General features: G+C 37.3%; 1 protein-coding gene across 4 annotated transcripts in view; it reads right to left on the minus strand.

Annotated features, from left to right (window-relative positions):
- Positions 1-26128, minus strand: part of LOC149835559 (alpha/beta-Hydrolases superfamily protein) — a 44100-nt gene extending 17972 nt beyond the window's left edge. For 3 of the 4 annotated variants that reach the window (XR_016432336.1, XR_016432337.1, XM_090008590.1), the window contains exons 1-2: positions 25794-26078; positions 1477-1544 (exon numbers count right to left, since the gene is read on the minus strand). Coding sequence is in view for 2 of the 4 variants with exons in the window: in XM_090008590.1 (XP_089864716.1) it covers positions 1477-1544; positions 25794-26008 (283 nt within the window). In the remaining 2 variants the exon portion in view is untranslated. Of the gene's footprint in view, positions 1-1476; positions 1545-25793 lie in introns of all 4 variants that reach the window. The other variant, XM_090008589.1, reaches the window with a different exon arrangement.
- Between the last annotated feature and the right edge of the window lie 267 nt (positions 26129-26395).

Below are 26395 nucleotides of genomic sequence, written 5' to 3' on the forward strand. Positions count from 1 at the left end.
GAGCTTTAACAACAAACACAAGAGAGTGCTCATGATAATGAAAGGCCAGAGATGGAAAACAGTAGTTCCTCTCATAGTTTGAAAACTCGTTGACTCAGTTGACTCGGCTCGGATCATCCAGTTACTGGGTCAAAAACGAGTACAAACTCGTTTTGTAGAAAACTCGGCCGAGTCACCGAGTCATGGGTGAATCATGCATGTATATATAATATATTTTATATATAATTACATATATTATATGAAATATAATATAAATATTATGTATATTGTATATAAAAATATGGTTATACATGTATTAATAAAATTATACATTAAATATATTATAAAAATATCACATAATGCATATTATATATAATATATTGGTAAAATACTATAAAATATACATAGTATATACATATATTTATATCTTTTATATAAAATATAAACTTAACATGACCCAGCCGAGTCACGAGTCACTCAAGGACGAACCGAACGACGAGTCACTGGGTTTTAAAACCATGGTTCCTCTAGCAAGAATCATAAAAAAAATATCAATTTAAGATCAAAAGCACACAGAAATAGGACGATAAAGCATGATCTGTTTCAAATCCAACTCAAATGAATGCTCAAAAAAGATGAAAAACTATCTGGATGACACAAGAGAACTACAGGCACACAAGAGCTCTATGAGGACTAAAGTTTTGTCCTACCTCATTAGGACACTTGAAAACTAATGTGCTTGTCTACTTTTTTATATGTTATAGGTCAAAATCTACAAAATACTAATTGGAGAACGTGGGAAACCACACACTACAACATTTTACAACATACTAACCTAAATTCCTAGGTCTGTGTGTTATTCTAACACAGGAATTCTTAGGAAAAAGAAAGGAAAGAAAAGAAAATTTGGTATATAAAAGTGTCCAGTGACAAATTAGACAACTCGAGAAAGCTCAGTAATGAGGCAATCATGTCAAGGAGATTGAAATCATTTTCTCCATCAACAATCAAACATGTCTAAGGAACCTATAGGTTATGGTCCATAGATCAGGATCTAGTTCCTGTCACCATTTATCAAAAAGGAATGATACACCATAAGCATCCGTTCAACTTTTCTGTATATTAACCAATGCAAATAGAAACTCAAGTGGCGACTCCATCCCCATAAAGTTACATTATTGTTTCTAACACTGTCATCTGTCTTGCAATAATAATCTGAACCCCAAACCCACAACATCCTTAAACATCCAACAGGCTTATCCAAACCTATAGAGAAGGCAAGGAAAGATGCAGCAAGGGCTGGAGACACATTTTCATCTCTCTCAAAAATAATGCATACTGAATAATACCTTTGAAACGACTTTTCTTAAATGGCAATCAAGAATATGATTTCAATCCCTTTCAAATGTGCTCTTGCTTATCACATACCCAAAAACAGACATACGATTCTCATAGAAAAGTAATGATTTCTTCAGTTAAATAAGGATGGACACTCACAATGTACAATTACTTTATCTGGAAGTTTCTTGACAAACTGATCAGCAGCGAACCTCCAATCTTCAGCACTAGATCATGATGGAAAATAGTCTATAATAAGCACAAAAATTTCACTGCAGTTGAAAAGAGCATAAAGAAGGCCATACTTGGACAATGCCAAAATTCATGGGCTTCATTTAGACTATAAACTTGCTCTTGTTAAATGATGCAAATGCTATCATCAGCACATGGAGTCCACAAACTTTTCTTTCATCTAAACCCCAAAATTTTTCTTATGCAAATCAAGAAACTGATATAAAATAAATAAATAACTATACATGCTTATGCAATAAGCCAAGTGACAATGAAAATGTAGTAGCATGCAGGAAAATTTCCCATTTTCTTAATCCAAAATATTCATAAAAAAAAATGGAAGATGCAGATTATAAATGCATAAAAATAAGCAGTCCCATTTCAAATTTCAAATAAGGAAAGATGAATTCAACATACAAAATGCTGACTGACAGGAAAGATGGCACCAGGTATACTAGATATGCAATGGTGGTTACCTTTCTGTTTGTTTGAACATTGACAAACTTGAGCAAGCTTATGAATGACATACTTTTACAATGACCATTTAAAAAGTTTCCAAATATATATAGATGGATTACTCATTAAAAGAAACTGACAAAGAAGAGGCACAAAATGAGAAACATGTATGGCATTATACTGTGTGAGCTCACCAACTTCCGTCGCTAGCACACCAATCATAATAAGTCAGCTAATATTGACTAAAGGACAAAACTGAATATAATTGTTGGAGATTCTCAACAGCTATATTGACTAAAAGACAAAACTAAATATAGTTGTTGGAGATTCTCAATAGCTATATTGACTAAAAGACAAAAAGGTCAGTTTTGCCCCTAAACGGAAGAGCCAATTACGTGTACAGAATTATGATTCTGCCCCTAATGGGCAGAGCCTATTACATGTACATAATTACCTACAGGATAGACCCGATTACATTATGAAATTACCAAAATACCCCTAGTGGGTATTTCCTATTACAAGATAGAAAAAATATTATATATATATATATGTGTGTGTGTGTGTGTGTGTGAATACACACACATATATATACATGAACATAAAAATATGTACATATATATATATATATATATATATATATATATATATATATATATACATGAACATATTTTAACACTAACTGCACTTTAAGAAGAAAACAAGTTTTTCAATGAAAGCTTAATGTTTCCTTTTAAAGAAAAAAAAATAAAGAAAGAAAAATGTATTAAATGGATATGGTAATTACACCACTCTGGGGGCAGACAATCACCCCAATAGCCTAATCACACTTGAGGCTTCCTTTCAAAGAAAATATGAGGAAACAGGGGAAGAAGGAGAGAATAGGGGAAGGGAAAAGAACACCTTTGCAACCTAGATTCTTTGTATTGAGCATTCTTCTCAAATAACATTTGCTCTACAGGAAACTGTGAGAGTAAAGTTTGGTAGCATTTGCCTAGTTGATATTTAATGGCTGCTGAGCATAAACAATCATATTGCCATTTTCAAAGATGCCCATGTTTCTGGGAAAGATAAGTTAAACTGCATATAGATTTCTAGGTCTAGATGATGGAGATTAAAGCTTAATGTGGGAGCTTCATAATTGTATCATGAAACCATTGACAGGTAACCCACTTCTCTTGCTAGAAAAAGTGTTAATGAAATAGCGAGTTGAGAATGTGATTCTATAAAAGAAGTTTATCACAAAGAAAGTAAATTCAATGGGGAGAATTACAAGCAAGGTTCATTGTCTTCACGGGAAAATCATAAATATAAACAAAAGAGCAAGTCATAAAGGAATTAAATAGAAGAAGAAGGGGCTGCGGCTGTCACGATTTCAATAATGAAATTGTGACCTAAAGACTATTAATATGTTTAAGTGTACATTGTGGGTTCGGGTCTGGTATAATATCCAGACCCAGAATGAAAAAGAAGTATACAAAGCTATACATAAATGGACTCGGGTCTGGTATAAGATCCAGACCCGAAACGCACACACTTTTTCACCCCCTCTCAAGTTGATCATGGTTCTGAACCATGAACAACTTGCCTTTAAGCATCCAAAAGCGATCTTTTGTCAAGCCCTTGGTAAAAATGTCTGCAACTTGTCTTTCGATGTTAACAAATTCAGGTTCAATCTCTTTTTCTTCAACCTTTTGTCTCACAAAATGTTGGTCGATCGCAATATACTTAGCGCGACTGTGATGTACTAGATTGAATGACATATTGAGAGCACTTTGATTGTCACACAGCAAGGTAGACGGAGAGATCGTTTCTCCCACTTCAGTTAGTAAATGTCCGACCCATGTGACTTTAGCAGTAGCGGCAACCATGGATCTATACTCAACTTCAGTGCTTGATCTAGCAATAGCCTTTTGTTTTCTACTGCTCCAAAAGACTAAGTTTCTCCCAATAAAAACACAATATCCCGACGTAGACCTTCGCTCATCAGGATCTCCTGCCCAGTCTGCATCACAATATACAGTAAGTTCACGCATATTCTTACCAGATGACTGTGGAGAATATATCAAGCCATCTCCAATGGTCCCCTTCAGATATCTGAGTATCCTCTTAACTGCCTCCATATGTCCAGTACGTGGTGCATGCATAAATTGAGACACTTGATTGACTGAACAAACAATATCAGGTCGAGTAAATGTGAGATATTGCAACATTCCTATTAGACGGTGGTACCCGGTGGGATCCTCATACAGGTCTCCATCATGAGTACTTAGTTTTTGGTGGAGCACACTAGGAGTTGCTAAAGGTTTGCAGTCTTTCATACCTGCCTTGCTGAGAACATCTATCGTATACTTGTGTTGAGTGAGGGTCAAGCCACGAGCCTGGCTATCGACTTCTACGCCAAGAACATAGCACAAGGCTCCGAGATCTTTCATTTTGAACCTCTGTCCTAATAGGTCTTTTACTTCTTTGATGTTATCTTCAGAGTTTCCTGTGATAACTATATCATCAACATAAATTAACAATAGAGTTATCACATTCTGACTTCTAAAAATAAATGAGTGATCCAGTAGGGAGCGTGAGAATCCATGCTTCTGAATCTCAAGTGAGATGCTGTCAAACCAAGAGCAAAATGCTTGTTTTAGGCCATAGATAGCTCTTTTTAGCCTGCACACATGTGTTTTACAATTTTGCTCTTGATATCCAGGGGGTTGTTCCATGTAGACTTCCTCCTTTAAATCCCCATGCAAAAAGGCATTCTTAACATCAAGCTGACTCAGCTTTCATCCATGTTCAACGGCCAGTGAAAGAATAATTCGAATTGTTCCCATTCTCACCACTGGACTGAATGTCTCGTCATAGTCTTGTCCTGCTTCTTGAGTGAATCATTTTGCAACCAGTCTCGCCTTATATCGTTCAATGGTTTCATCTAGTTTATACTTTATTTTGTAGACCCATTTACATCCAACAACATTTTTGTCAGGTGGTCTGGGGACGATTTCCCAAGTTCCACATTCATGTAAGGCTTGCATTTCATCATTCATGGCTTCTACCCATTTGGTAGAAGTAGTTGTCTGATAGTACATGATAGCTTCATCCTCCTTATTCAGAGCAGTTAAGAAGAGTTGAAAGTCCAAGGAGAAATTGTTATAACTGACCCACCTATCAATATGATGTCGCATGCGATTGGCTCTTCTGACCTCAAGAGTATGAGAGCAAGTAGGTGCAGCTGCTGAGATGTGATTTGAAAGATTTGGCATTATCGTTCTCTGTCTAGTATAGCAAATGCCCTTGTATCTGCCCGGTACGGATGGTATTTCTTCCCCATTCTGTAATCCCAATATGCCAGTAGTCTCAGACATTTCTTCTTCCTGCTGCCCACAATCTGGAGAGCAGACTTCATTGGAACTAGCAAAAAAGTTTTGAATTCAGCCAAGGATGATAAACTTCGGTGGTGGTAGAGGGTGTAATAAAGAGGGGCGGAAGCACCAATAAAGCAATAACACTCTTTAAGAGTGATTACAAGAGCCAAGAACACAACACTAAAAATGTATACAAAAAACTCACAAGAGGATAAAATGACTTAAAGTCATAAGTTGGATATTATTGAAGAAAGAAAGAAGAGGGTGAAAACCCCATACATTTACAAGAGAGAACCTCCTCTATTTATAGCGGAGGAGAACTAAAGGAGGGACCATAAAGGGGGCTCCCTTCTAGTCGTTGGGAGCCCCAACGGTCATAAATATGATCGTTGGGGCCCCAACGACTAGATGGGTGGGGCCCCTTATGGTCCTTCAAAAAAGGAAAAATAAGAAATAAAAAAGAAAAAGAAAAAAGGGAAAAAAGAAAGAAAAAGAAAAATACAAAAGTGAAAAAGTACATGGTAATTTACCAAAACACCCCTATCGGGTTTTTGGTTGTATAAAAAAAGAAATACATTATGTATATATACATATATGTATATATATACTTATATATATACGTATGTATATATATATATGTATATATATATATTTATATATACATAATTTAACATGCCCCCTCAAACTTTACGGGGAGAAGACCGAAAGTTTGCTAAGAAGAAACATAAATCGTGGAGTTGGGAGCGCTTTGGTGAAGAAGTCAGCCAGTTGATATTCTGAAGTGACGTATGGTAATGTGATAGTTCTTCTGAGGTATTCATCTCGAACATAATGACAATCCATTTCGATATGCTTGGTCCGCTCGTGAAAAGTATGATTGCTTGCAATGTATATGGCACTTTTGTTATCACAGCAGAGCTTGGTGGGGGAGGAAATGAGGACGCCCATGTCACCAAGGAGACTTCTGAGCCATACAATTTCCATAGTTGTCATTGCCATGGCCCGATATTCAGCTTCAGTGGATGATAGTGAGACATTCTGCTGCTTCTTGCATCTCCACGAAATGAGAGATTCACCTAAAAAAATACAAAGACCAGTAGTTGAGATACGATCATTGGGATTTCCTCCCCAGTCAGCATCAGTAAAAGCAGTTAACTCAAGAGATGAGGAGGAGGATAAGAAGAGTCCCTTGGAGATGGTATTTTTGATGTATCACACAATTCTCATTACGGTTGCCATATGAACTGAAGTAGGTGCATGCTGAAACTGGCTTGCTGCATGAACCGCATGAGCTATATCTGGACGGGTGATGGATAGATAGGTGAGGGATCCAATTAATTGATGGTAGGGGGTTGGATCCTCAAGAAGAACACCATCATCAAGTCTCAGTTTTGCATTGATAACTTCGGGAGTCTCAACTTTCTTTTCATCAGATATTCCAGATTTGGTACAAATGTCTGCTGCCAATTTCATCTGAGATAAAATGTATCATCGCGGAGAGTAAGCTACTTCAATTCCTAAAAAATATCTCAAGAATCCAAGGTCAGACATATCAAAAGTTTCTTTTAACATAGATTTCACATCATTTACCCCCTTTTTCGTCATCCCCAGTGATGATCATATCATCAACATAAAACAGAAGAATAACAATGAAATTACCTGTTTTCTTAACAAAAAGAGCAGTGTCAGTATAGCAAGAAGTAAATCCTAAATTGATTAATACATTACTAAACTTATCATACCAGGCTTTAGGAGCTTGCTTAAGTCCATATAAGGCCTTTTTTAATTTCAAAATTTTACCATTTAAATTCATACCAGGAGGTGGTTCCATGTAAACTTCTTCATTTAAATTTCCATTTAAAAAGGCATTTTTGACATCTAGTTGAAAAATTGGCCATTTTTTAGCAGAGGCTATTGCAATAAGAGCCCGAACACTAGTCATTCGAGCAACTGGGGCAAAGGTTTCATCATAATCTACCCCGTACTCTTGGGCATATTCCTTGACCACTAACCTGGCCTTATATCTTTCTAAAGATCCATCGCACTTAGTTTTAACTTTAAAAACCCATCGACATCCAATGGGTTTCTTGCCATTGGGTGGATCAACGATTTCCCAAGTTTAAACCCTCTTAAGTGCATCAAGTTCCAGTTTCATTGCTTCATTCCAATGAGCATATTGTCTAGCATCATTATAATGAGTTGGTTCATGAATTGAGTGAAGAGCAAGTAGACATGCCCAAAAATTTGGAGAAAAAGAATCATAAGATACAAATCTATTTGGCATTTTTGAAATACGATTTGATCTTCTTTGAGAGGTTTCTTCAGTTGACTCATTGTGAGAAAATTTTTCAAGGGCACAAGGAGGATTACTTTCATTTCTTCTAGAGTAGACTTGTATTTGCCTTTAAACATTTTCTTGTAAATTTTGGTCATCATTTGGAGGTTTAAAAAAATCGTCTATGAGCGATTCACTAGATTCAACATTATCATCAATGACCTCTTCTTGAGGCAATAAGTCAAATAAAAAGGAATAATCAATATCTTCATTTGGTTTATGCGAAAAACCATTTTCTTCTTCTAAGAATGTGACATCTTTTGAGATATAAAGTTTATTATTTGATATGTCAAAGCATCGATAACCTTTTTGTTTTTCGCCATATCCTAAGAAAATGCATTCAATAGCTCTAGAAGAGAGTTTATCATTTTTGCGAGTTAAAACAAAGCATTTACATCCGAAAATTCTTAGTCTTTTATAATCGGGAGACATATTGTAAAGTTTCTCAAATGGAGAAAGATTTTTTAAAGAAGATGAAGGAGTTCTATTGATAAGATACGTTGAGGTTAGAACCGCTTCGGCCCAAAAAGATTTTGGAATATTTTTTGAGATCAATAAGGTTCTTGTGGTTTCTATTATGTGCCTATGCTTTCTTTCCGCAAGATCATTTTGTTGCGGAGTGTTTGGACAAGAACGTTGATGGCAAATTCCATTTTCTTTTCAATAGTTTTGAAACTCATTGGACATGTATTCACCTCCCGAGTCGGACCTAAGAATTAATAGATTTCCCAAAAATTGATTTTTAACCATCGCATGGAATTCTTTAAAGAAGAAGAAAACTTCAGATTTGCGACTTAAGAAGTAAATCCATGTAAATCGAGTGAAGTCATCAATAAAGACCACATAGTACGAAAATCCTCCTTTGGACAAAATAGAGGAAGGTCCCCATACATCGGAATGAACAAGTTCAAAAGGCCGAGTGGTGAAATAATTTCTTTGAGGAAATGGAGTAGCTTTAGATTTCCCAAAAATGCAATCTTTACAAGTCATGTGATTGTCTTTACAAGTATTGTTCAAAAAAGGAAAAAGAGACATTTTACAAAATTTGGATGACCAAGTCTCTCATGCCAAATTCCAATACTTTTGTCCTTTACAAGATTGCAAGATGACTTAGATGGAAGAGTCAAAAAAATCATAAAATAGAGATCACCCCTTCTATGGCCTTGCCCAATCAGCTTCCCTGACTGGAGATCCTGCACGGTGCAATCTTTAGGTGAGAAGGAAACTTGGCATCCATGATCGGTGATTTGGGAAACGGAAAAAAGATTTAGATTAATTTTTGAAACGACTCTTACTTTAGGAACAAAGAAGGTTTGAGAAGTTTTAAAATCAAGTGTTCCAATACTTTCAATTTTCAAAGATGTCCCATCGGCCGTTGAAACATAAGAAGGTATAGGTTCGGAAAGAACATTAGAAAGCGAGTTTTTATGAGATGTCATGTGAAAAGAAGCACCAGAGTCTAGTATCCATGTACCTGGAGGTGATGAAGTGTAGGCGATGGCGGCTTCGGATGTTGAAGATGAAGAAGTCTTGAGAAGATGTTGGAGAACTTCGGAGATATGATTAAGTGTTTCTTTGATATCTCTCTCTTTGACACTTTCTTCTTCCTTCTTTGGAGAATTTTCTCCAATCGCGGCCACTTTTCCCTTAAGCTTTGGGCAAACCGGTTTAATGTGACCCGGTTTATTACAATAGTGGCAAATCACTCCATTTCTATATCCATTATTTTTGTTAAAGTGGGGAGGTCTATATGCTTTTACATTTGATCCGGGCCTAGAAACGGCCAAAACTTCATCACTCTTGATACTTAGGCCAAGTCGAGTTTCTTCTTGGCATACTTCGGCAAGGACGTCTTCAATGGGTAAGGCTTTACTTCTATGGAGAAGGGATGCCCTAACTTGCTCATATTCCGGTCGTAGACCATGAAGAAATTGGAAAAAATGCTCCTTTTCAATTTGATCTTTTCTTAACTCAATATCTTCCGGAGCCACCCATTTAGGCTCAAGAAGAACAAGCTCATCCCAAAGAGGGGTTAAAGAGTTAAAGTAGTCACGGACACTCATATCCGCTTGTTTAGTGGAACGAATTTTCTCTTGACAAAAAAATTGTCTAGCAAGATCCTTTTGGGTATACATACCCTTAAGGAAGAACCATGCCTCAATGGCTCTTCTAAATTTAGCAATATTTGCACAATTTTTGAGGTCCACATTGTTCATAAACCATGCCAAAATTTTGGTATGATTACTTTCCCAATCCTCAATTTTGGATTGATGATCATTTATAGCTTTGATGCGTTCATCGTCATCTAAAGCTTTTTCAATTTTAGTGAGAACAAAAGAGGGTTCGGGAGTAGTTCCCATAACAAAACCCCAAAGTTTCTTACCTCTAAGATGATTTTCCATAGTGGAGGCCCACATAAGATAATTGGATCCATTGAGCTTGAAATAAAGCTCAACTTTAGAATCATGTTCCATAGGAGCCGGAATGTCTTCTTTCTTTCTTCAAAAGCTTGAAAGGCACGCGTCCCAAGGCACCAAAAGAGGTAGAAGTCGGATCACCAACCTTGCTCTGATACCATGTAATAAAGAAGGGCGGAAGCACCAATAAAGCAATAACACTCTTTAAGAGTGATTACAAGAGCCAAGAACACAACACTAAAAATGTATAAAAAAACTCACAAGAGGATAAAATGACTTAAAGTCATAAGTTGGATATTATTGAAGAAAGAAAGAAGAGGGTGAAAACCCCATACATTTACAAGAGAGAACCTCCTCTATTTATAGCGGAGGAGAACTAAAGGAGGGACCATAAAGGGGGCTCCCTTCTAGTTGTTGGGAGCCCCAACGGTCATAAATATGATCGTTGGGGCTCCAACGACTAGATGGGTGGGGCCCCTTATGGTCCTTCAAAAAGGAAAAATAAGAAATAAAAAAGAAAAAGAAAAAAGGGAAAAAAGAAAGAAAAAGAAAAATACAAAAGTGAAAAAGTACATGGTAATTTACCAAAACACCCCTATCGGGTTTTTGGTTGTACAGAAAAAGAAATACATTATGTATATATACATATATGTATATATATACTTATATATACGTATGTATATATATATATATATGTATATATATATTTATATATATATAATTTAACATGCCCCCTCAAACTTTATGGGGAGAAGACTGAAAGTTTGTTAAGAAGAAACATAAATCGTGGAGTTGGGAGCGCTTTATATATATACATATATGTATATATATACTTATGTATATATATATGTATATATATAAGTATATGTATATATATATATTTATATATACATAATTTAACAGAGAACATATCCGTTGTGCCAGCTTTGTGATCAAAATTGTGTTCATCAAAGATGACATTTCTTGATATTCTGATACGTCTGTTGACGGGATCATAACACCTATATCCTTTTTAGTCTTTGGCATATCTCACAAATCTACACTTTTGAGCCTTATCCTGAAACTTGTTTCTTAGGGATCGATCAATATGCACATAACAAATACATTCAAAAGCACGCAAATCATGATAACTAGGATGAGCTCCAAAAAGACAATAATAGGGAGACTTATTTTCTAGAACAACCATAAGCAGTCTATTTATCACATGTATGGCGGAATGAAAAGCTTTTGTCCACAAATTAATGGGAAGATTACTATCATAGAGCATACTCATGGCACTTTCAACGATATGCTTGTGTTTTCGCTCAGCAATTCCATTTTGTTGAGGGGTGTGTGGGCAGGACACCCTTCTTCCTATCCCATTATTTTGAAGAAAAGAAATAAAGTCACAAGATGAGAACTCCCCACCTCCATCACATTGGAAGAATTGGATGGACTTAGAGAATTGATTTTTTACTAAGGAAAGAAAGTTTTAGAACAAAAGGAAAACTTTCGACTTATTTTTATGAAATATATCCAAGTGTATCGAGAGTAACTATCAATAAAAATTAGGTAGTATCTAGTCCCAGATCCAGAGGCAGCTGGGGCAGGTCCCCATACATCAGAACATATTACCTCAAAAGGCTTTGAAGCTCTATTATTAATAGAATGGAAAGGCAATACATGACTTTTGCATAAAAGACAACTGAAACACTTCTGACTTTTCTCATCCACATTGAGACTTTCTTTTGGAATGAGATTATTAGAAACAAGTTTTTCAATAAAATGACTCTCACAATGTCCTAATCGACTATGCCATAAGGAAGGCTTATTACATTCAGAAATACTAAAAACATTTGCTGAAGAGAAGGAACACGACTCTAATGAAGGTTTTGAATCCAGATGAATAGGGCGGACGGGATGACATGGAGCTTCTTCAAAGACATACATATTACCTTATCTCTTTCCTTCAGCGAATGTTTCCCTCGTGCGAAGGTCCTTGACCTACACAGAGAAGGGAGTGAATTCGACTGAAGCATGATTATCATCAAGCTTAGAAACAGAGACAATATTTTTCTTGATATTTGGAGCATGAAGGACATCAGTAAGTTCAATAGTAGAATGTGACATGGGAATGACAGATTTTCCAACATGAGAAACAAGATGATAGGATCCATCTCCAGTGACAATTTTACTTTTGCCAAAATAAGAGATAGGTTTAGAAAGTTTACCTGCATCACCAGTCACGAAAGTTGCTGCCCCTGAATCAATGAACCATGTGCCTTGATCATTCTGCTTTAATTTCAATTCTGACAGGGCAGATATTAACAGATCTCTAATCTCTCCATTGCCTCTGATATTAGTGGGCCATCTTTTTTATTTTGTCTATAGTCTTTCCTTTATTTTGAGGGTTGTGCCAACAATTCGCCTTGATATGCCCCCTTTTGTTGCAAAGGAAGCAAGTAGGGATTGACCTTTGTCCCTGAGTGTGAGTCAAGATATTTGGAGTGGGAAGCAATCCACGTCCTCCGTGTCCATTTCGCCCTTGTCCCCCTCGCCCTCGTCATCGACCATAAGTCACTCCTGTGGCAAAAACTTCTTGGGAATTTGCATGATCATGTGTTTCTTCATAAAATCCCTTCAAAGTCATTTCATACTGAATCAATTTAGCTCGCAACTCATCAAAAGTAGGAAGAGTAGGCAGACACAATAGTGAAGTGACGATCATATTATAGTCGGGACCCAATCCATTGAGAGTTTGTTGCACCATATCAATGTCACTCACGACACATCCTATAACTGCAAGTTGGTCTGTGATAGTCTTTATCTTGTTGAGATATTCCATGATGGTCATGGAATCTTTTCTCAGCTGCTAAAATTCCCTCTTGAGAAAAACCATCTTCGCCTGTGAAACTTATGAATACGTCTAAACCAACCGCTCCCAAAGTTGCAGGGATGTACAATTGTCGGAGATTGCAACAAGAACCTCTTGAGACAAGGTAAAAGTGATGTATGCAACTACTAATTGATCTTTCCTTTCTCAATTGAGATATTCTGCATTTTTGACATACACAATTGAACTCGCCCCTTTATCATCTTTCTCTTCTCACGTTCATGAAAAGTATGATTGCTCGCAATATAGATGGCACTCTTATTGTCGCAACACAGCTTTGAGGCTTCAGTAATATCAACTCCCATATCTTTAAGCAAACTGCGAAGCCATACAAGTTCCATTGTTGTGGTTGCCATCGCCCGGTACTCTGCTTCAGTGGATGATAGTGAAACTTTCTGCTGCTTCTTGCATTGCCAGGCAATCAATGAGTCCCCTAAAAAGACACAGAAACCAGTAGTTGAGACTCGATCATTGGGATTACCTCCCCAATCTGCATCAGTATAAGCAAGAAGATTCAAAGGGGAAGATGAGGATAGAAATAGCCCTTTATTGATGGTATTCCGAATGTAGCGGATGATTCGGAGAACCGCACTCATATGCACTGTTGTAGGAGCATGCTGAAATTGACTGACTGAGTGAACCGCATGAGTGATATCTGGTCTGGTGATGGTCAAATATGTAAGAGACCCAATGAGTTGTCTGTACGGTGTAGGATCTTCCAGAAGAACCCCATCCTCTAACCGCAATTTGGCATTAATAACCTCGGGAGTCTCTACCTTCTTATCATCAGAAATCCCAGACTTAGAACATATATCTGCAGCAAGCTTCATCTGTGACAAAATATATCCTCTAGGAGAATATGCAACCTCAATTCCAAGAAAATATCTGAGAAAACCTAAATCAGACATATCAAAATTATCTTTCAACATATTTTTAACATTAATAATACTACTTTGATCATTTCCAGTGATAATCATATCATCAACATAAAGCAACAAAATTACGATACTAGAACCTGCATTTTTAACAAAAAGAGCAGTGTCAGTATAACAAGAATGAAATCCTAATTTTATCATGATATCACTAAAACGATCATACCAAGCCTTAGGGGCTTGTTTAAGACCATATAAGGCCTTTAAAAGCCGAAGAGTTTGACCTTGCTTAATATTTATTCCGGGTGGTGGATCCATATAAACTTCTTCACTTAAACTTCCATTTAAAAAAGCATTTTTTACGTCAAGTTGATAAATAGGCCATTTTTTGGTTGATGCGACAGCTATTAAGGTTCTGACACTAGTCATACGAGCTACGGGGGCGAATGTTTCTTCGTAATCAATACCATATTCTTGGGAGTATCCCTTAGCAACCAATCTGGCTTTATATCGTTCTAAAGAGCCATCGCTTTTAGTTTTAACTTTGAAGACCCACCGACAACCAATAGGTTTTTTGTGTGAGGGTAGATCAACTACTTCCCAGGTATTGGCCTTTTTTAAAGCATTTAGTTCAACTTGCATTGCTTCAACCCAATGAGGTATAGATTTAGCTTGATTATAGTGAGCCGGTTCAAAATAAGAATATAGAGTTATCAAACATGCCCGATAGTTGGGAGATAAAGAATCATAGGATACAAACCTATTTGGGGGTATTGATATTCTAGAAGAATGCCTAACTTGTGGTTCCTCAATGGATTCGGAAATTTGAGAGTATTTTTCGAGGGCACTAATAGGTTTTCTTGATTTCTTCTTGAGTAAACATTTATATTGGCATCACTATCATGAACATTTGTATTTGAATTACTATCATTTGAGAGTGTTATGTCAAGAGGGGATACCTCGTGAGTGTCATCTATGTTTTCAAGAGAATCTTCTTGTATGTCATCAATAAGATCATATAAGAATATATAATCGATTTCATTTGTCTCTTCTATTTTATCAAAACCGTTTTCTTCTTCGAGAAATGTTACATCTTTTGAAACATATAGTTTATCATTCTTAAAATCATAACATCTATACCCTTTTTGATTTTCACCATATCCAAAAAATACACATTCAATTGCTTTTGGAGATAACTTATCCCTTTTATGTAGTAGGACAAAACATTTGCAACCAAAGATACGAAGTCGATTAAAATCGGGTGAAAACTTAAAGAGTTTCTCATAGGGAGAAGCATTTTTTAACTTGGAAGAGGGCATTCTATTGATTAGATAGGTTGAGGTAAGAACGGCTTCCGCCCAAATTTTTTTTGGAATATTTCTAGACACAAGTAATGTTCTAGCGGTTTCTATAATGTGCCTATGTTTCCTTTCCGCTAGGCCATTTTGTTGAGGAGTCCTAGGACATGACTTTTGATGACAAATGCCATTTTGACTTAAATAGTTTTGGAATTCGTGAGATAAGTATTCACCACCGGAATCGGATCTTAAAATAGATATGTTACTTTGAAATTGATTTTGAACCTTTTTATGAAAATCTTTAAAGAAAGTAAATACTTCCGACTTATGGCTAAGGAAATAAATCCAAACATACCGAGTAAAGTCATCAATAAACGTAACATAATATGAATAGCCCCCTTTAGACATAACCGGAGAAGGACCCCAAACATCCGAATGCACCAATTCAAAAGGCCTTGATGAGAAAAAAGATCTAGTTGGAAAAGGAATAGACTTCATTTTTCCAAAAATGCAATCTTTGCAATTAATTTCTTTTTCCTTACAAAATTTGTTTCCAAAAGGAAAGAGATACATTTTGGAATAACTTGGATGACCAAGTCTTTTATGCCAAGTTTCCATATTTTTTTCTTGGACATAAGAACAAAAAAAGTTTGTAGGGAGATCAAGATGGTCCATATAATAGAGGTCTCCCTTTCTATGGCCTTGCCCAATCCGCTTCCCGGACCGGAGATCCTGCACAAAGCAACCATTAGATGAGAAAGATATTTCACATCCATGGTCGGCAATTTGAGAAACCGAAAAAAGGTTTAAATTTAATTTGGGAACAACTCTTACTTTTGGAACACAAAAATTTTGTGAATCTTTAAAAGAGCCAATACTTGAAATTTTCAAAAAAGTTCCATCGGCCGTTGAGACACAAGAGTACTTTGAATTGATGCAAACATCACTAAGTGCATTTTCATGAGGGGTCATATGAAAAGAAGCTCCGGAATCAAGCATCCAAGAATACGTACCGGGTGATGATGTTGAAGCAATGGCCGCACCCGATGTGGAGGAAGAAACTTTTAGCATTTGTTGGAGAGCCATAGATATTTGTCCAAGAGTTTCTTTAATGTCATTGTTTTTGCCTTCATCTTCTTTGGTGGTGGTTTCTTCAAGAGAGGCTACTTTAGGCTTGAAGGTTCCCATAAGCTTTGGACAAGCGGGTCTAATGTGACCCGGCTCATTGCAATAATGACAAACAATCATTTTTCTTCCTCCATTGTAGTTCCCTTGTTTCCCAAAATGAGGAGGCTTATAGGTTTTAACATTGTTACCCGGTTTGGATACGGCAAGGACTTCATCAACATGCTTACTCATGCCAAGCCTTGTCTCCTCTTGAGTGATTTCGGCAATAGCATCCTCAATAGGAGGAAAAATAGATATATGGAGAAGTGAGGATCTCACTTGCTCAAATTCGGGACGTAGCCCAAAAAGAAATTGAAACAATCGCTCTTGTTCCATTTGTTTTTGTCTTAAATCAACATCTTCCATAGAAACCCACTTTGGCTCTAAGAGAGCCAATTCATCCCATAGTGGGTTTAGGGCACTATAGTAGTCTTGAATGCTAGAATCACCTTGCTTGGTGGTTCTAACCTTTTCTTGCAAGAAGTATGCTCTTGCAAGATCCTTTTGGGTATACATACCCCTCATAAAGGACCAAGCCTCATTGGCTCTACGAAATTTAGCTATATTAGCACATACCTTAAGCTCCACATTGTTCATAAACCACGCAAGGATTTTTGCGTGATTGTTTTCCCAATCTTCCACTTCCTTTTGATGATTTTCAATGGCCTTGAGACGAGCATCTCCCTCAAGAGCCTTTTCTTGATCTTCTTCCATCTTCGTGAGCATAAGCTTAGGTTCCGGAACGGTCCCCATGACATAACCCCAAAGCTTCTTTCCTTTGAGATTATTCTCCATTGCCGATGCCCACATCATATAGTTCTTTCCATTGAGCTTGAAAGAAAGATCAATCTTTGTCTCCATGATGTTGCCAAGAAGTGAGAAGATGTCCACTAAAATATGAGATACACGAACCACACCTTTCCTTCAAGAATCGAGTGGCTCTGATACCATGTAATGAGATATTGCGGAAATATAAAGAGTGCATACAAGCACATACAACAATGAATAAAAGAGAAAATATCACAAGTCCACGAAGGGACAATACAAGCACAAGCCTTTAAGAAGGCAACAATATACAAAGCCTCTTATTGAAAAGAGAGAGAAGCTCTCCAAGATGAGAATACACAAGGGGGTCACCCCTATTTATACAAGAGGAAGAGGAGGAAAAAGGAGGGCCAAAGGGCCTCAAAAGGAGAGCCAAAAGGGGGCTCCCATAGAGTCGTTGGGAGCCCCCAACGGTCACATTTGTGACCGTTGGGGGCTCCAACGACTTCTATGTTGGAGCCCCTTTAGGTCCTCAAAAAGAATAAAAAAAGAATTGAAAAAATAAAAATAAAATTTACATTTATTCAAAAAAGAAAAATAGTTGTTTTCTAAAACAACTATGTGAAATTACAAAAATACCCCTATCGGGTATTGATGTAATATACAGAATTTATATATACATATATATAATAGGTACATTTTAACAGTTCCATCCAGGTGACCTAAGAGACCTTGGCTCCTTATAAAAGGTATGATTTGTCTCTTCCAAATCAAAAAGTTTGAGGTGGTTAACTTTTCGGAAATAAGTTGATTGAGGAAACTTGAAGAAAGACTTGATTGAGAAGAATGAGAATCCATGGAGGAAAAGGAATTGAACAAGGATATTTGGGTGTTCACGGAGTGCCCAGTCTATTGTCAAAAAGGTTAGCTCGTCACACCATTTTTTTTAGCTGAGCAACCTTCGAGAAATTGGCGATTAGAGACTGTCAGATTCAAAAAGAGATCAGATCTGAATTTTCCCTTCCCTTTTTTTATAAAATTGAGATTGACGCAATAGGAATTTCTCACACGTTGAACAAAAGTTGAAACTAATTGTGTTTTCAGGTCTGGACAAAAACAGATGAAGATAATGTTGACAGACAACTGTTAATTGAGTACTAGTTGTGACAGCGAGAAGAAAATAGGCTGAAAGGAGGAGACACTTGGTAGAAATGAAAGCAAATTAAAAAAAAATCTGCTGTCAAATATCAGATCTGAACAGCAAAAGTTTGATTCCAGTCCAGGTGGCAGAAGGATGCGCAGGGAGAAATGCTCCAGATCTGGTGCAAAAGCAATCATATCTGAATATGCTAGACGAATAAGAAAATGGGTTGACTTTAGGGTTTCACGCGAAACAATAGATTCACGTGAGACAAATTTTTTTTTTTGAGATTCACGATTCAGGTATTCACGCGAAACAATAGATTCTCGTGAGACGAGTTTTTTTTTTTTGAGATTCACGATTCATGTGATGACTTAGAGATTCACGTTAGGGATTCACGTGAGATGTGAATCCTTCAGGAAAGAAACGAAAAGAGAGATGAGGAAGATCGAAAGTGAAGAAAATGAGAGAAATGGAGAGATCTCAAACCTTGGTCGCACCTTTTGGAAGCCCCCCTTCAAGCCCTAAGTGGATCTTTGCTCTGATACCATGTTAGAATCGCCTCTTGAGCCTGTGTTGAGAAAAGATAAAGGAATAGAAGAAGAAAGGGCGGCGGCTGTCATGATTTCAATAATGAAATCGTGACCTAAAGACTGTATTAATATGTTTGAGTGTACATTGTGGGTTCGGGTCTGGTATAATATCCAGACCCGGAATGAAAAAGAAGTATACAAAGCTATACATAAATGGACTCGGGTCTGGTATAAGATCTCCCGAAACACACACACTTTTTCAATTACTTATTGTCCTATACCAAAAGGACATCAATTCCAAGTTTCAATATTACAACCTTGAAACATCAATTCAGGCCCTTAGCTCAGATTGTGAAGATTAGAATACTTGAGCTAGATTCTTAGAAACAAGCTGTTATAATTCATAGAACTAGTTATCCCTCCTGCAGCGATGGAAAAAAAGGGCACCGGGCAGTTATGCAGACAATGAATTCCAATTTATCCATTTCCCTTGGTAGGGATATCTGTTTAGAGGCATTTTCTTCTTGGCATGTGTCCTTTTGTTTGTTGTCATACTGCTCTTCTTAGGGTCATGCCTATTATTTGCACGCCTCTCTCGAGAACCACCAAATCTTACAGATTGTAGTAAGAATTGGTTTCTCCACCATTCTGTAAGCACTAAGCAGCATCAAAGACAAAGGGTTGATTCCAGAGCTGTTTGCATGGAGCACTCAAGTCTTTGTTGTTCAAAGTAGTATCCACTCACTTCACCCACATAATCTGGTAGATTTCCCATTTGTGCCAATATTATTTTTCGATGTACGGGAAAAGAATAACCTATATGTGTAGCGCATGAGTACTTATGTTTTGACTTTTGACTTGTCTTGTGGTGCTTGGGTGTTCATTTGTAAGTAGATAAGTATTCTTATCTTTTTCTTACCATAGGTGATGTTATATGAATAAACTTTCTCTATTAGCTAAGCGAACACAAGGAATCAGTACCCAACATAACAAATAAAAGAAATATCCTACATGTGATGATTGTGCATGTGACTAACAAACTAAAAATAGGTCTCAAGAAAGTTGTCTAGGTTTTTTTGTGAATAATAGAACATAACATAAAAAACAGAACAATAGCTCAAAACTTTAAAACTGTGATTGGTTGAATCAACCCATTAGGCCATAATGTACAGGCAAAGGATGCAGTCAAATTGAAGTAAAAAGAACAGGTTGAAGAATGCAGGCTGTTCGAATAAGAAACGCCAAGAACAATATCAAAAACAACAATGTCAACAACGGCAACAGACATCCCTAAAGAGAAAAAGAGTAGTGAGAGAATAAAAGTGACACGAGATATACGTGGTTCGGATATGATTATCCTACATCCACGGTAAGAGAGAAAAAGATCTTCGTTAATTTGATGGAGGAGCATACATATGCTTAAATAGAGGAGAACAAAAAAACGTCAAGGCTAAGAAGGAGTCCATGAACCGGTCTTCACATGTGGTAACCGACTCCTGGTTCCGAGGAACCGATTCCTCCACTTTTGTTTTGATGATGTCGATAACCATTATTTTAGGGTTTTCGATCATACATGAAATCTTTGCATGAGGCTCATCCACTTCAGCAGCCATTTGCATGTCCTTGATGATAAACGACCCCTTCATATGTGGAACTAACTCCTTCATATGTGGAACAAATCCCTTTATTTGTGGAACTGGTTTTTTGTGCTGAGATTTATCAATTATTGATAGGCTCTCATTGTCGATAATCATTTTAGATTCACTCTCATTATCGATAATCACTTCAGATTTAACCAACTTTTTGGTTAATGGAGATTTCATATCCACTGAAGTAGCCACGAATGTAGCTTCATCTCTTCCTCTATCCAACGTTGTGTTAGACTCCTTATTATCGTGAATTCTTTTAGTCTCCCTCAAACTAAGCCGACTGCATATACCAAGTTTGCTCCTCAAAGCTCCAAATGGAGATTTCCCTAATGCCTTAGTAAAAATGTCTCCAAGCAGTCTATCTAATTTCACAAACTTTGTAATGAGATTTTCATGGGAAACCATCTCCCTCACGTAGTGAAAAATGATCTGAATGTGTTTAGACCTGTTATGGAAAAACAGGGTTAATAGACATGTGAAGAGCATTGATGTTGTCACAATAGGGAGTAGGCGACTTTACAACAGGAATCCCAATATCACGTAATATGGAAAGCAACCAGGTGAGCTCAGCTACAGTAGACGCCATGGCGTAATATTCTGCCTCAGAGCTTGATCTGGCAACGGTGTTCTACTTCTTTGCACTCTATGAGATACAATTGCTTTCGAGAAAGGTACAAAACCCGGTAGTAGACCGTCTTGTGATAGGACAACCAGCCCAATCTGCGCCGCAAAAAGCATATAACTACAGGGTACTGTGAGACAAAAATTTTATCCCAAAAATCGATGGTGCCTTTAACATACCGGAGGATTCGTTTCACTGCTTGAAAATGTCCAACTTTTGAGGCATGCATGAACTGACTAACATAATTAACTCCAAAAGAAAGTTCTGGTCTCGTGATGGTGAGGTATTGCAGGGAACCAATGATGCTTTTGTATAGGGTAGGGTCTTCAAAATCTTGATCACTTTCCCTGTTCACCTGTCCCTTAGATATTATGGGTTTGTTCATGGGCTTACAATCAAGTATTTTTGCCCATTCCAGAATTTCTTTAGCATATTTTGTTTGACAAAGAAACATACCATCATCAGTATAGACCACTTTGATGTCAAGAAAATAATGGAGGTTGCCAAGGTCTTTAACAGGAAACTCCTTTTGTAATTTACCAAAAAAAATCATTGAGGGTATTATTGTTGCCTGTCAAGACCATATCATCGACATAAATTAACAAAATCATGATATCCTACTTAGAATGGAAAGTGAACATAGAAGGATCTGACACATAGCTTAAGAAATCATAGGTAAAAAGAAAGTTTCTCAATCTTTCAAACCATGCACGAGAAGCTTGATGCAAACCATATAAGGCCTTATTGAGTTCACAAACATGGTTGGGATAGTTTTCATCTTCAAAACCGAGTGGTTGTTTCATGTAAACAACTTTATTCAGGGCACCATGAAGGAAAACATTTTTGACATCTAACTGTTTGATAATCCAATGTTTGACAGTAGCTACTATGAAAACAACTCTAATACTGGCAGGACGTATAACGGGAGAAAAAGTATCTTGAAAATCAATTCCTTTGATTTAATTAAAGCCTCGGGCAACCAGTCGTGCCTTAAGTCTATCCAAACTTCCGCCAGCTTTTAGTTTGGTTTTAAAAACCCATTTTGAACTGACTACGTTCATAGACAGTTCTCATTGGATCAAATCCCAAATGTAGTTAGCAGCTAAGGCCGCAATTTCTTCATCCATGGCAAGTTTTCATCCCGGATGAGTCAAAGCTTCTTTGATGGAATTCGGTTCGTGAGAAATAGAGTTATACAAAACATGAAGATTAAGGTATTTTGGATTAGGCTTGATGATACCTGTCATGCTTCAGGTCACCATATGATGTGAAGGTCGAGGTTGTTCTGGGGTAGGCAAAGTAAGAGTCGTACGATCGGCTGGGTCATCCTCACTAACATGGATCAACAAATTCGTATCAATCAGCAATTCATCAATAGTAGGGAGGTTGGTTCCATGGAAGTCGATCTCCGCTATGGAGCCATCAGGAGCAGGGCTATCACGATCCTACATATTCTCAGAAAGTGGATCATAACAAGTAACATTGTGGGGGTCAATAACTAGCAAATCTTCAATATTCTCAAGATATTTGAAATTACTATCGGTCTTCCAGTTTTCAAAAGAACCTTCTGGATTCCATTTGTCACTAACAGAAAAATCTTTGAAAATGTTTTCATCTTTATATAATGAGGCTGGGTCCTGATAAGGCATATTATACTCATCAAAGACAACATGTCTTGACATGTATATGCGCCTGGCGGCAGGATAGAGACACCTGTATCCTTTATGTTGGACACTATATCTAAGAAAGGTGATTGATGAGAAAAACAGCCGTAGAAAATGTTTTAACTCAATATCATTTTGGCACAGAACTATGAAAGAGCATAGTAAGTCCCAATTCAGTGATGTTGCGATGTTTTCTTTTCGTAATGCCACTTTGTTGAAGAGTCATGGGATACGATATTTGACGTTTTATGCCCATATCATCAAGATACTTAACAAACTTATGACTGGTAAACTCACCACCGCCATCGGATTGGAAAACTTTAATTTTTTTCTCAAACTAGTTTTCAACATATTTATGGAAATGAACAAAGCTCTCATAAAAATGGGACTTTTGCTTCAAGGGATATAACCACATGAATCTGATATAATCATTGATGAAGATTACATAATAGCGATAATTATCCCGAGACAAGACATGAGTGGTCCCCATATGTCAAAATGCACATTTTCAAATGGTTCAAGAGTTCTATTATCTGAATCCAAAAATGGTAGGTGGCAAGCCTTACCAAGTTCACAACTAGCACATATGGTGCTTTTATTACATGCAATAAAATCAATGAGTTTTATTTTATTCAAGAATCTCATGGTACTCATTTGAGGATGTCCAAGCCGTTCATGCCATTTTCCTTCTGAAACCTTTCTAAATCGGGTTGAGAAAAACGCCTCTGAACTTCCACCAAGAGTATAGAGATCACATTTTTTACACCCCTTGGCTACTATTTTCTCTGTTTTCATGTTCTTTATAACACATTCAGATGAAGAAAATTCAAAAACATATAGCAAGTCCCTCGTTAGCTGGCTAACAGACACAAGATCTTTCTTGAGAGAAGGAACATATAAAACATCTTGTAAATTGATGAAAACGGAATCAACATTTATAGTGACACTTTCGGTGTGAGTAATAGGCATTTTTTCACCATTCCCTACCATCACAAGATCATTGCCAGTATAAGGTTTCATGTTAAGCAATTTACCTGAGTTTTCAGACATATATGTTGTGGCCCCAGTTTCAGTAAACCATTCAGCATTCTGACTTTTGTTTATGGTCATAGTAGCTAAAGCTTGAGTCGCATCTTTAGGTTAGAAAGTATGATTGAAGCGATTGAAGAACCTCAAGGCGGAGTGATTTTTCTTATTGTAAATTTGACAAACGATACCTGTTTCTTTTCCTCTCTTTTTGACAAACGATAATCACCAGTTTTCTTGGAATCATGAGAATTTTTGTTTTGAAAAAAAATGCCCCTTTAAGTTAAATTTGGAATTGTTATTTCCATGCCCTTTTCCTTTATTTGATGCATGTTGCCCGTAGAAAGCCATTTGTGGCTGATTTGACTCATGCATCTTGTTTTGATCTTCGAAACTTTGCAAGAAAGGAATGATTTTCTTATATGAAGAAACTCGCGGCTTCAACATGGTTGTTACAAATGACTCATATTCAAGACCAAGTCCTTGCAACAACCAAAACACCTTTTTTGTCATCTTCGACAGGTTTGCCAATGGCAACGAGATCATCGCAAATGAACTTGAACTTTTGAATGTAAGAATCGATCATGTCAGTACCTTTTTTTATAATAGTCATCATGTGCATAAGATGAAACTCCCTTTCTTGAGATTTCTGAGCGAAGGTGTCGACGAGGGCTACCCATATTTCTTTCGATGTCTCCAATCTGACAACAGGTCTGAAAACACTTTTGGACAAGGTTCCAGTGATCCAGTCTTTCAAAAGACGGACTGATTATTTTCAAGCCAAGTATTGGGGATTCAGAATCTCCTTCAATTCGGAATTGGCATCAGTGCCAATATGAATCATAATAGGCGGCATAGGTGTCTCATCAAAAAGAAAACCCTGCATATCTTGGCTTTCGATCAAAGCCATGATTTGGGTTCTCCACAAAAGAAAATTGGAATGAGATAGCTTTACGAAAATGAAATTTGACATATTTAGTGTCGCATGATATGGGTAGATCAATGTCTAGGGTGCAGAGGAAGTCATAGAAATCGAGATGCACAAATCACTTTGATGGCTCTGATACCATAAAGAGAAAAAGAGTAAAGAGAGAATAAAAGTGACATGAGATATAGGTGGTTCGGATATGATTATCCTACGTCCACGGTAAGAGAGAAAAAGATCTTCGTTAATTTGATGGAGGAGCATACATATGCTTAAATAGAGGAGAACAAAAAAACGTCAAGGCTAAGAAGGAGTCCATGAACCGGTCTTCACATGTGGTAACCGACTCCTGGTTCCGAGGAACCGATTCCTCCACTTTTGTTTTGATGATGTCGATAACCATTATTTTAGGATTTTCAATTATACATAAAATCTTTGCATGAGGCTCATCCACATCAGCAGCCATTTGCACATCCTTGATGATAAACGACCCCTTCATATGTGAAACTAAATCCTTCATATGTGCAACTGATCCCTTTATTTGTGGGACTGGTTTCTTGTGCTGAGATTTATCAATCATCGATAGGCTCTCATTATCGATAATCACTTTAGATTCACTCTCATTATCGATAATCACTTCAGATTTAACTAACTTTTTGGTTAATGGAGATTTCAACGTTAACTGAGATTTCATATCCACAGAAGTAGCCACGAATGTAGCTTCATCTCTTCCTCTATCCAACGTTGCGTTAGACTCCTTATTATCGTGAATTCTTTTAATCCCAACAATCACTTCCTAATTGAACTTCATGCACACAATAAAGGGATGTTTGCACATACCCAACTTATTCGGAAAAGCCGGTAAAGTTGGGACATTGCATCGCAATCCGGCAACGCAATCTTCCAACAGATCCCACAGTTCTGTATAAGTTGCTGCATTAAAACACCAATAACTATCCAATTACTCAAACGAGCTGTGTGTGTGTGTGTGTGAGAGAGAGAGAGAGAGATTAACCCACGAAAACATTAGCTCACTAACCCAAAGCCACCATAAAAGGAAGAATTTATCAGGGTAGTCCTCGTTTAATTAACACACAAACACGTATCAAATCAAACGAAATGCACATGATTTTACCCAACACACCTTCCGACGAGGCCATTGACCATGACGACGAGGTGTTCCGGGTACGTCCGCTCGGCCGCCGACGATGCCGAAGCCGAAGCGGAAGCGGAATTCGCGTCCCACACGTCCTCTCCGCCATCAGCTGCCTCGACGACGAGATCGCGCCCTTTCTCCCGCTTCTCCTTCTGATCCTTGAAGCAATTCATCTGCAGCAGACCCGAACCTAAGCAGGCCATGCTCCTCCTCCCCCACGTAGTTGCGATATGAAGAACAAGAATAAGAGCATCTGATGGGCCTCTTATAACACTTGGGGAGAGGGTGGTGTATGTTCCCCTGATGATTCACTGAATCTAAGTCTGTGTTATGAGTAGCACGTATACAAGCACTTGGGGCTTGTATTCCCATGTATGTTGACATAACTTTGCATCGGACTTTGGTGTTGTACTCAAGTATCTTTTCTTGCTATTCTTCTCATAAAGTGATGGTTTGAGAAAATAACAGAAATGCCTTTTATTCAAAAAAAAAAAAACAAACAGTTCAAAAAAAAGACAAGCATGTCCTTCATTCAAAAAGTCGAGGATGATGTTGACTATTCAAAGTCTTCTTCTTCTTTCTCCATTCAA

The sequence above is a fragment of the Nuphar pumila genome, chromosome 6 (genome assembly GCF_984573655.1).
Source record: "Nuphar pumila chromosome 6, dmNupPumi1.hap1.1, whole genome shotgun sequence".
NCBI lineage: Eukaryota > Viridiplantae > Streptophyta > Magnoliopsida > Nymphaeales > Nymphaeaceae > Nuphar > Nuphar pumila.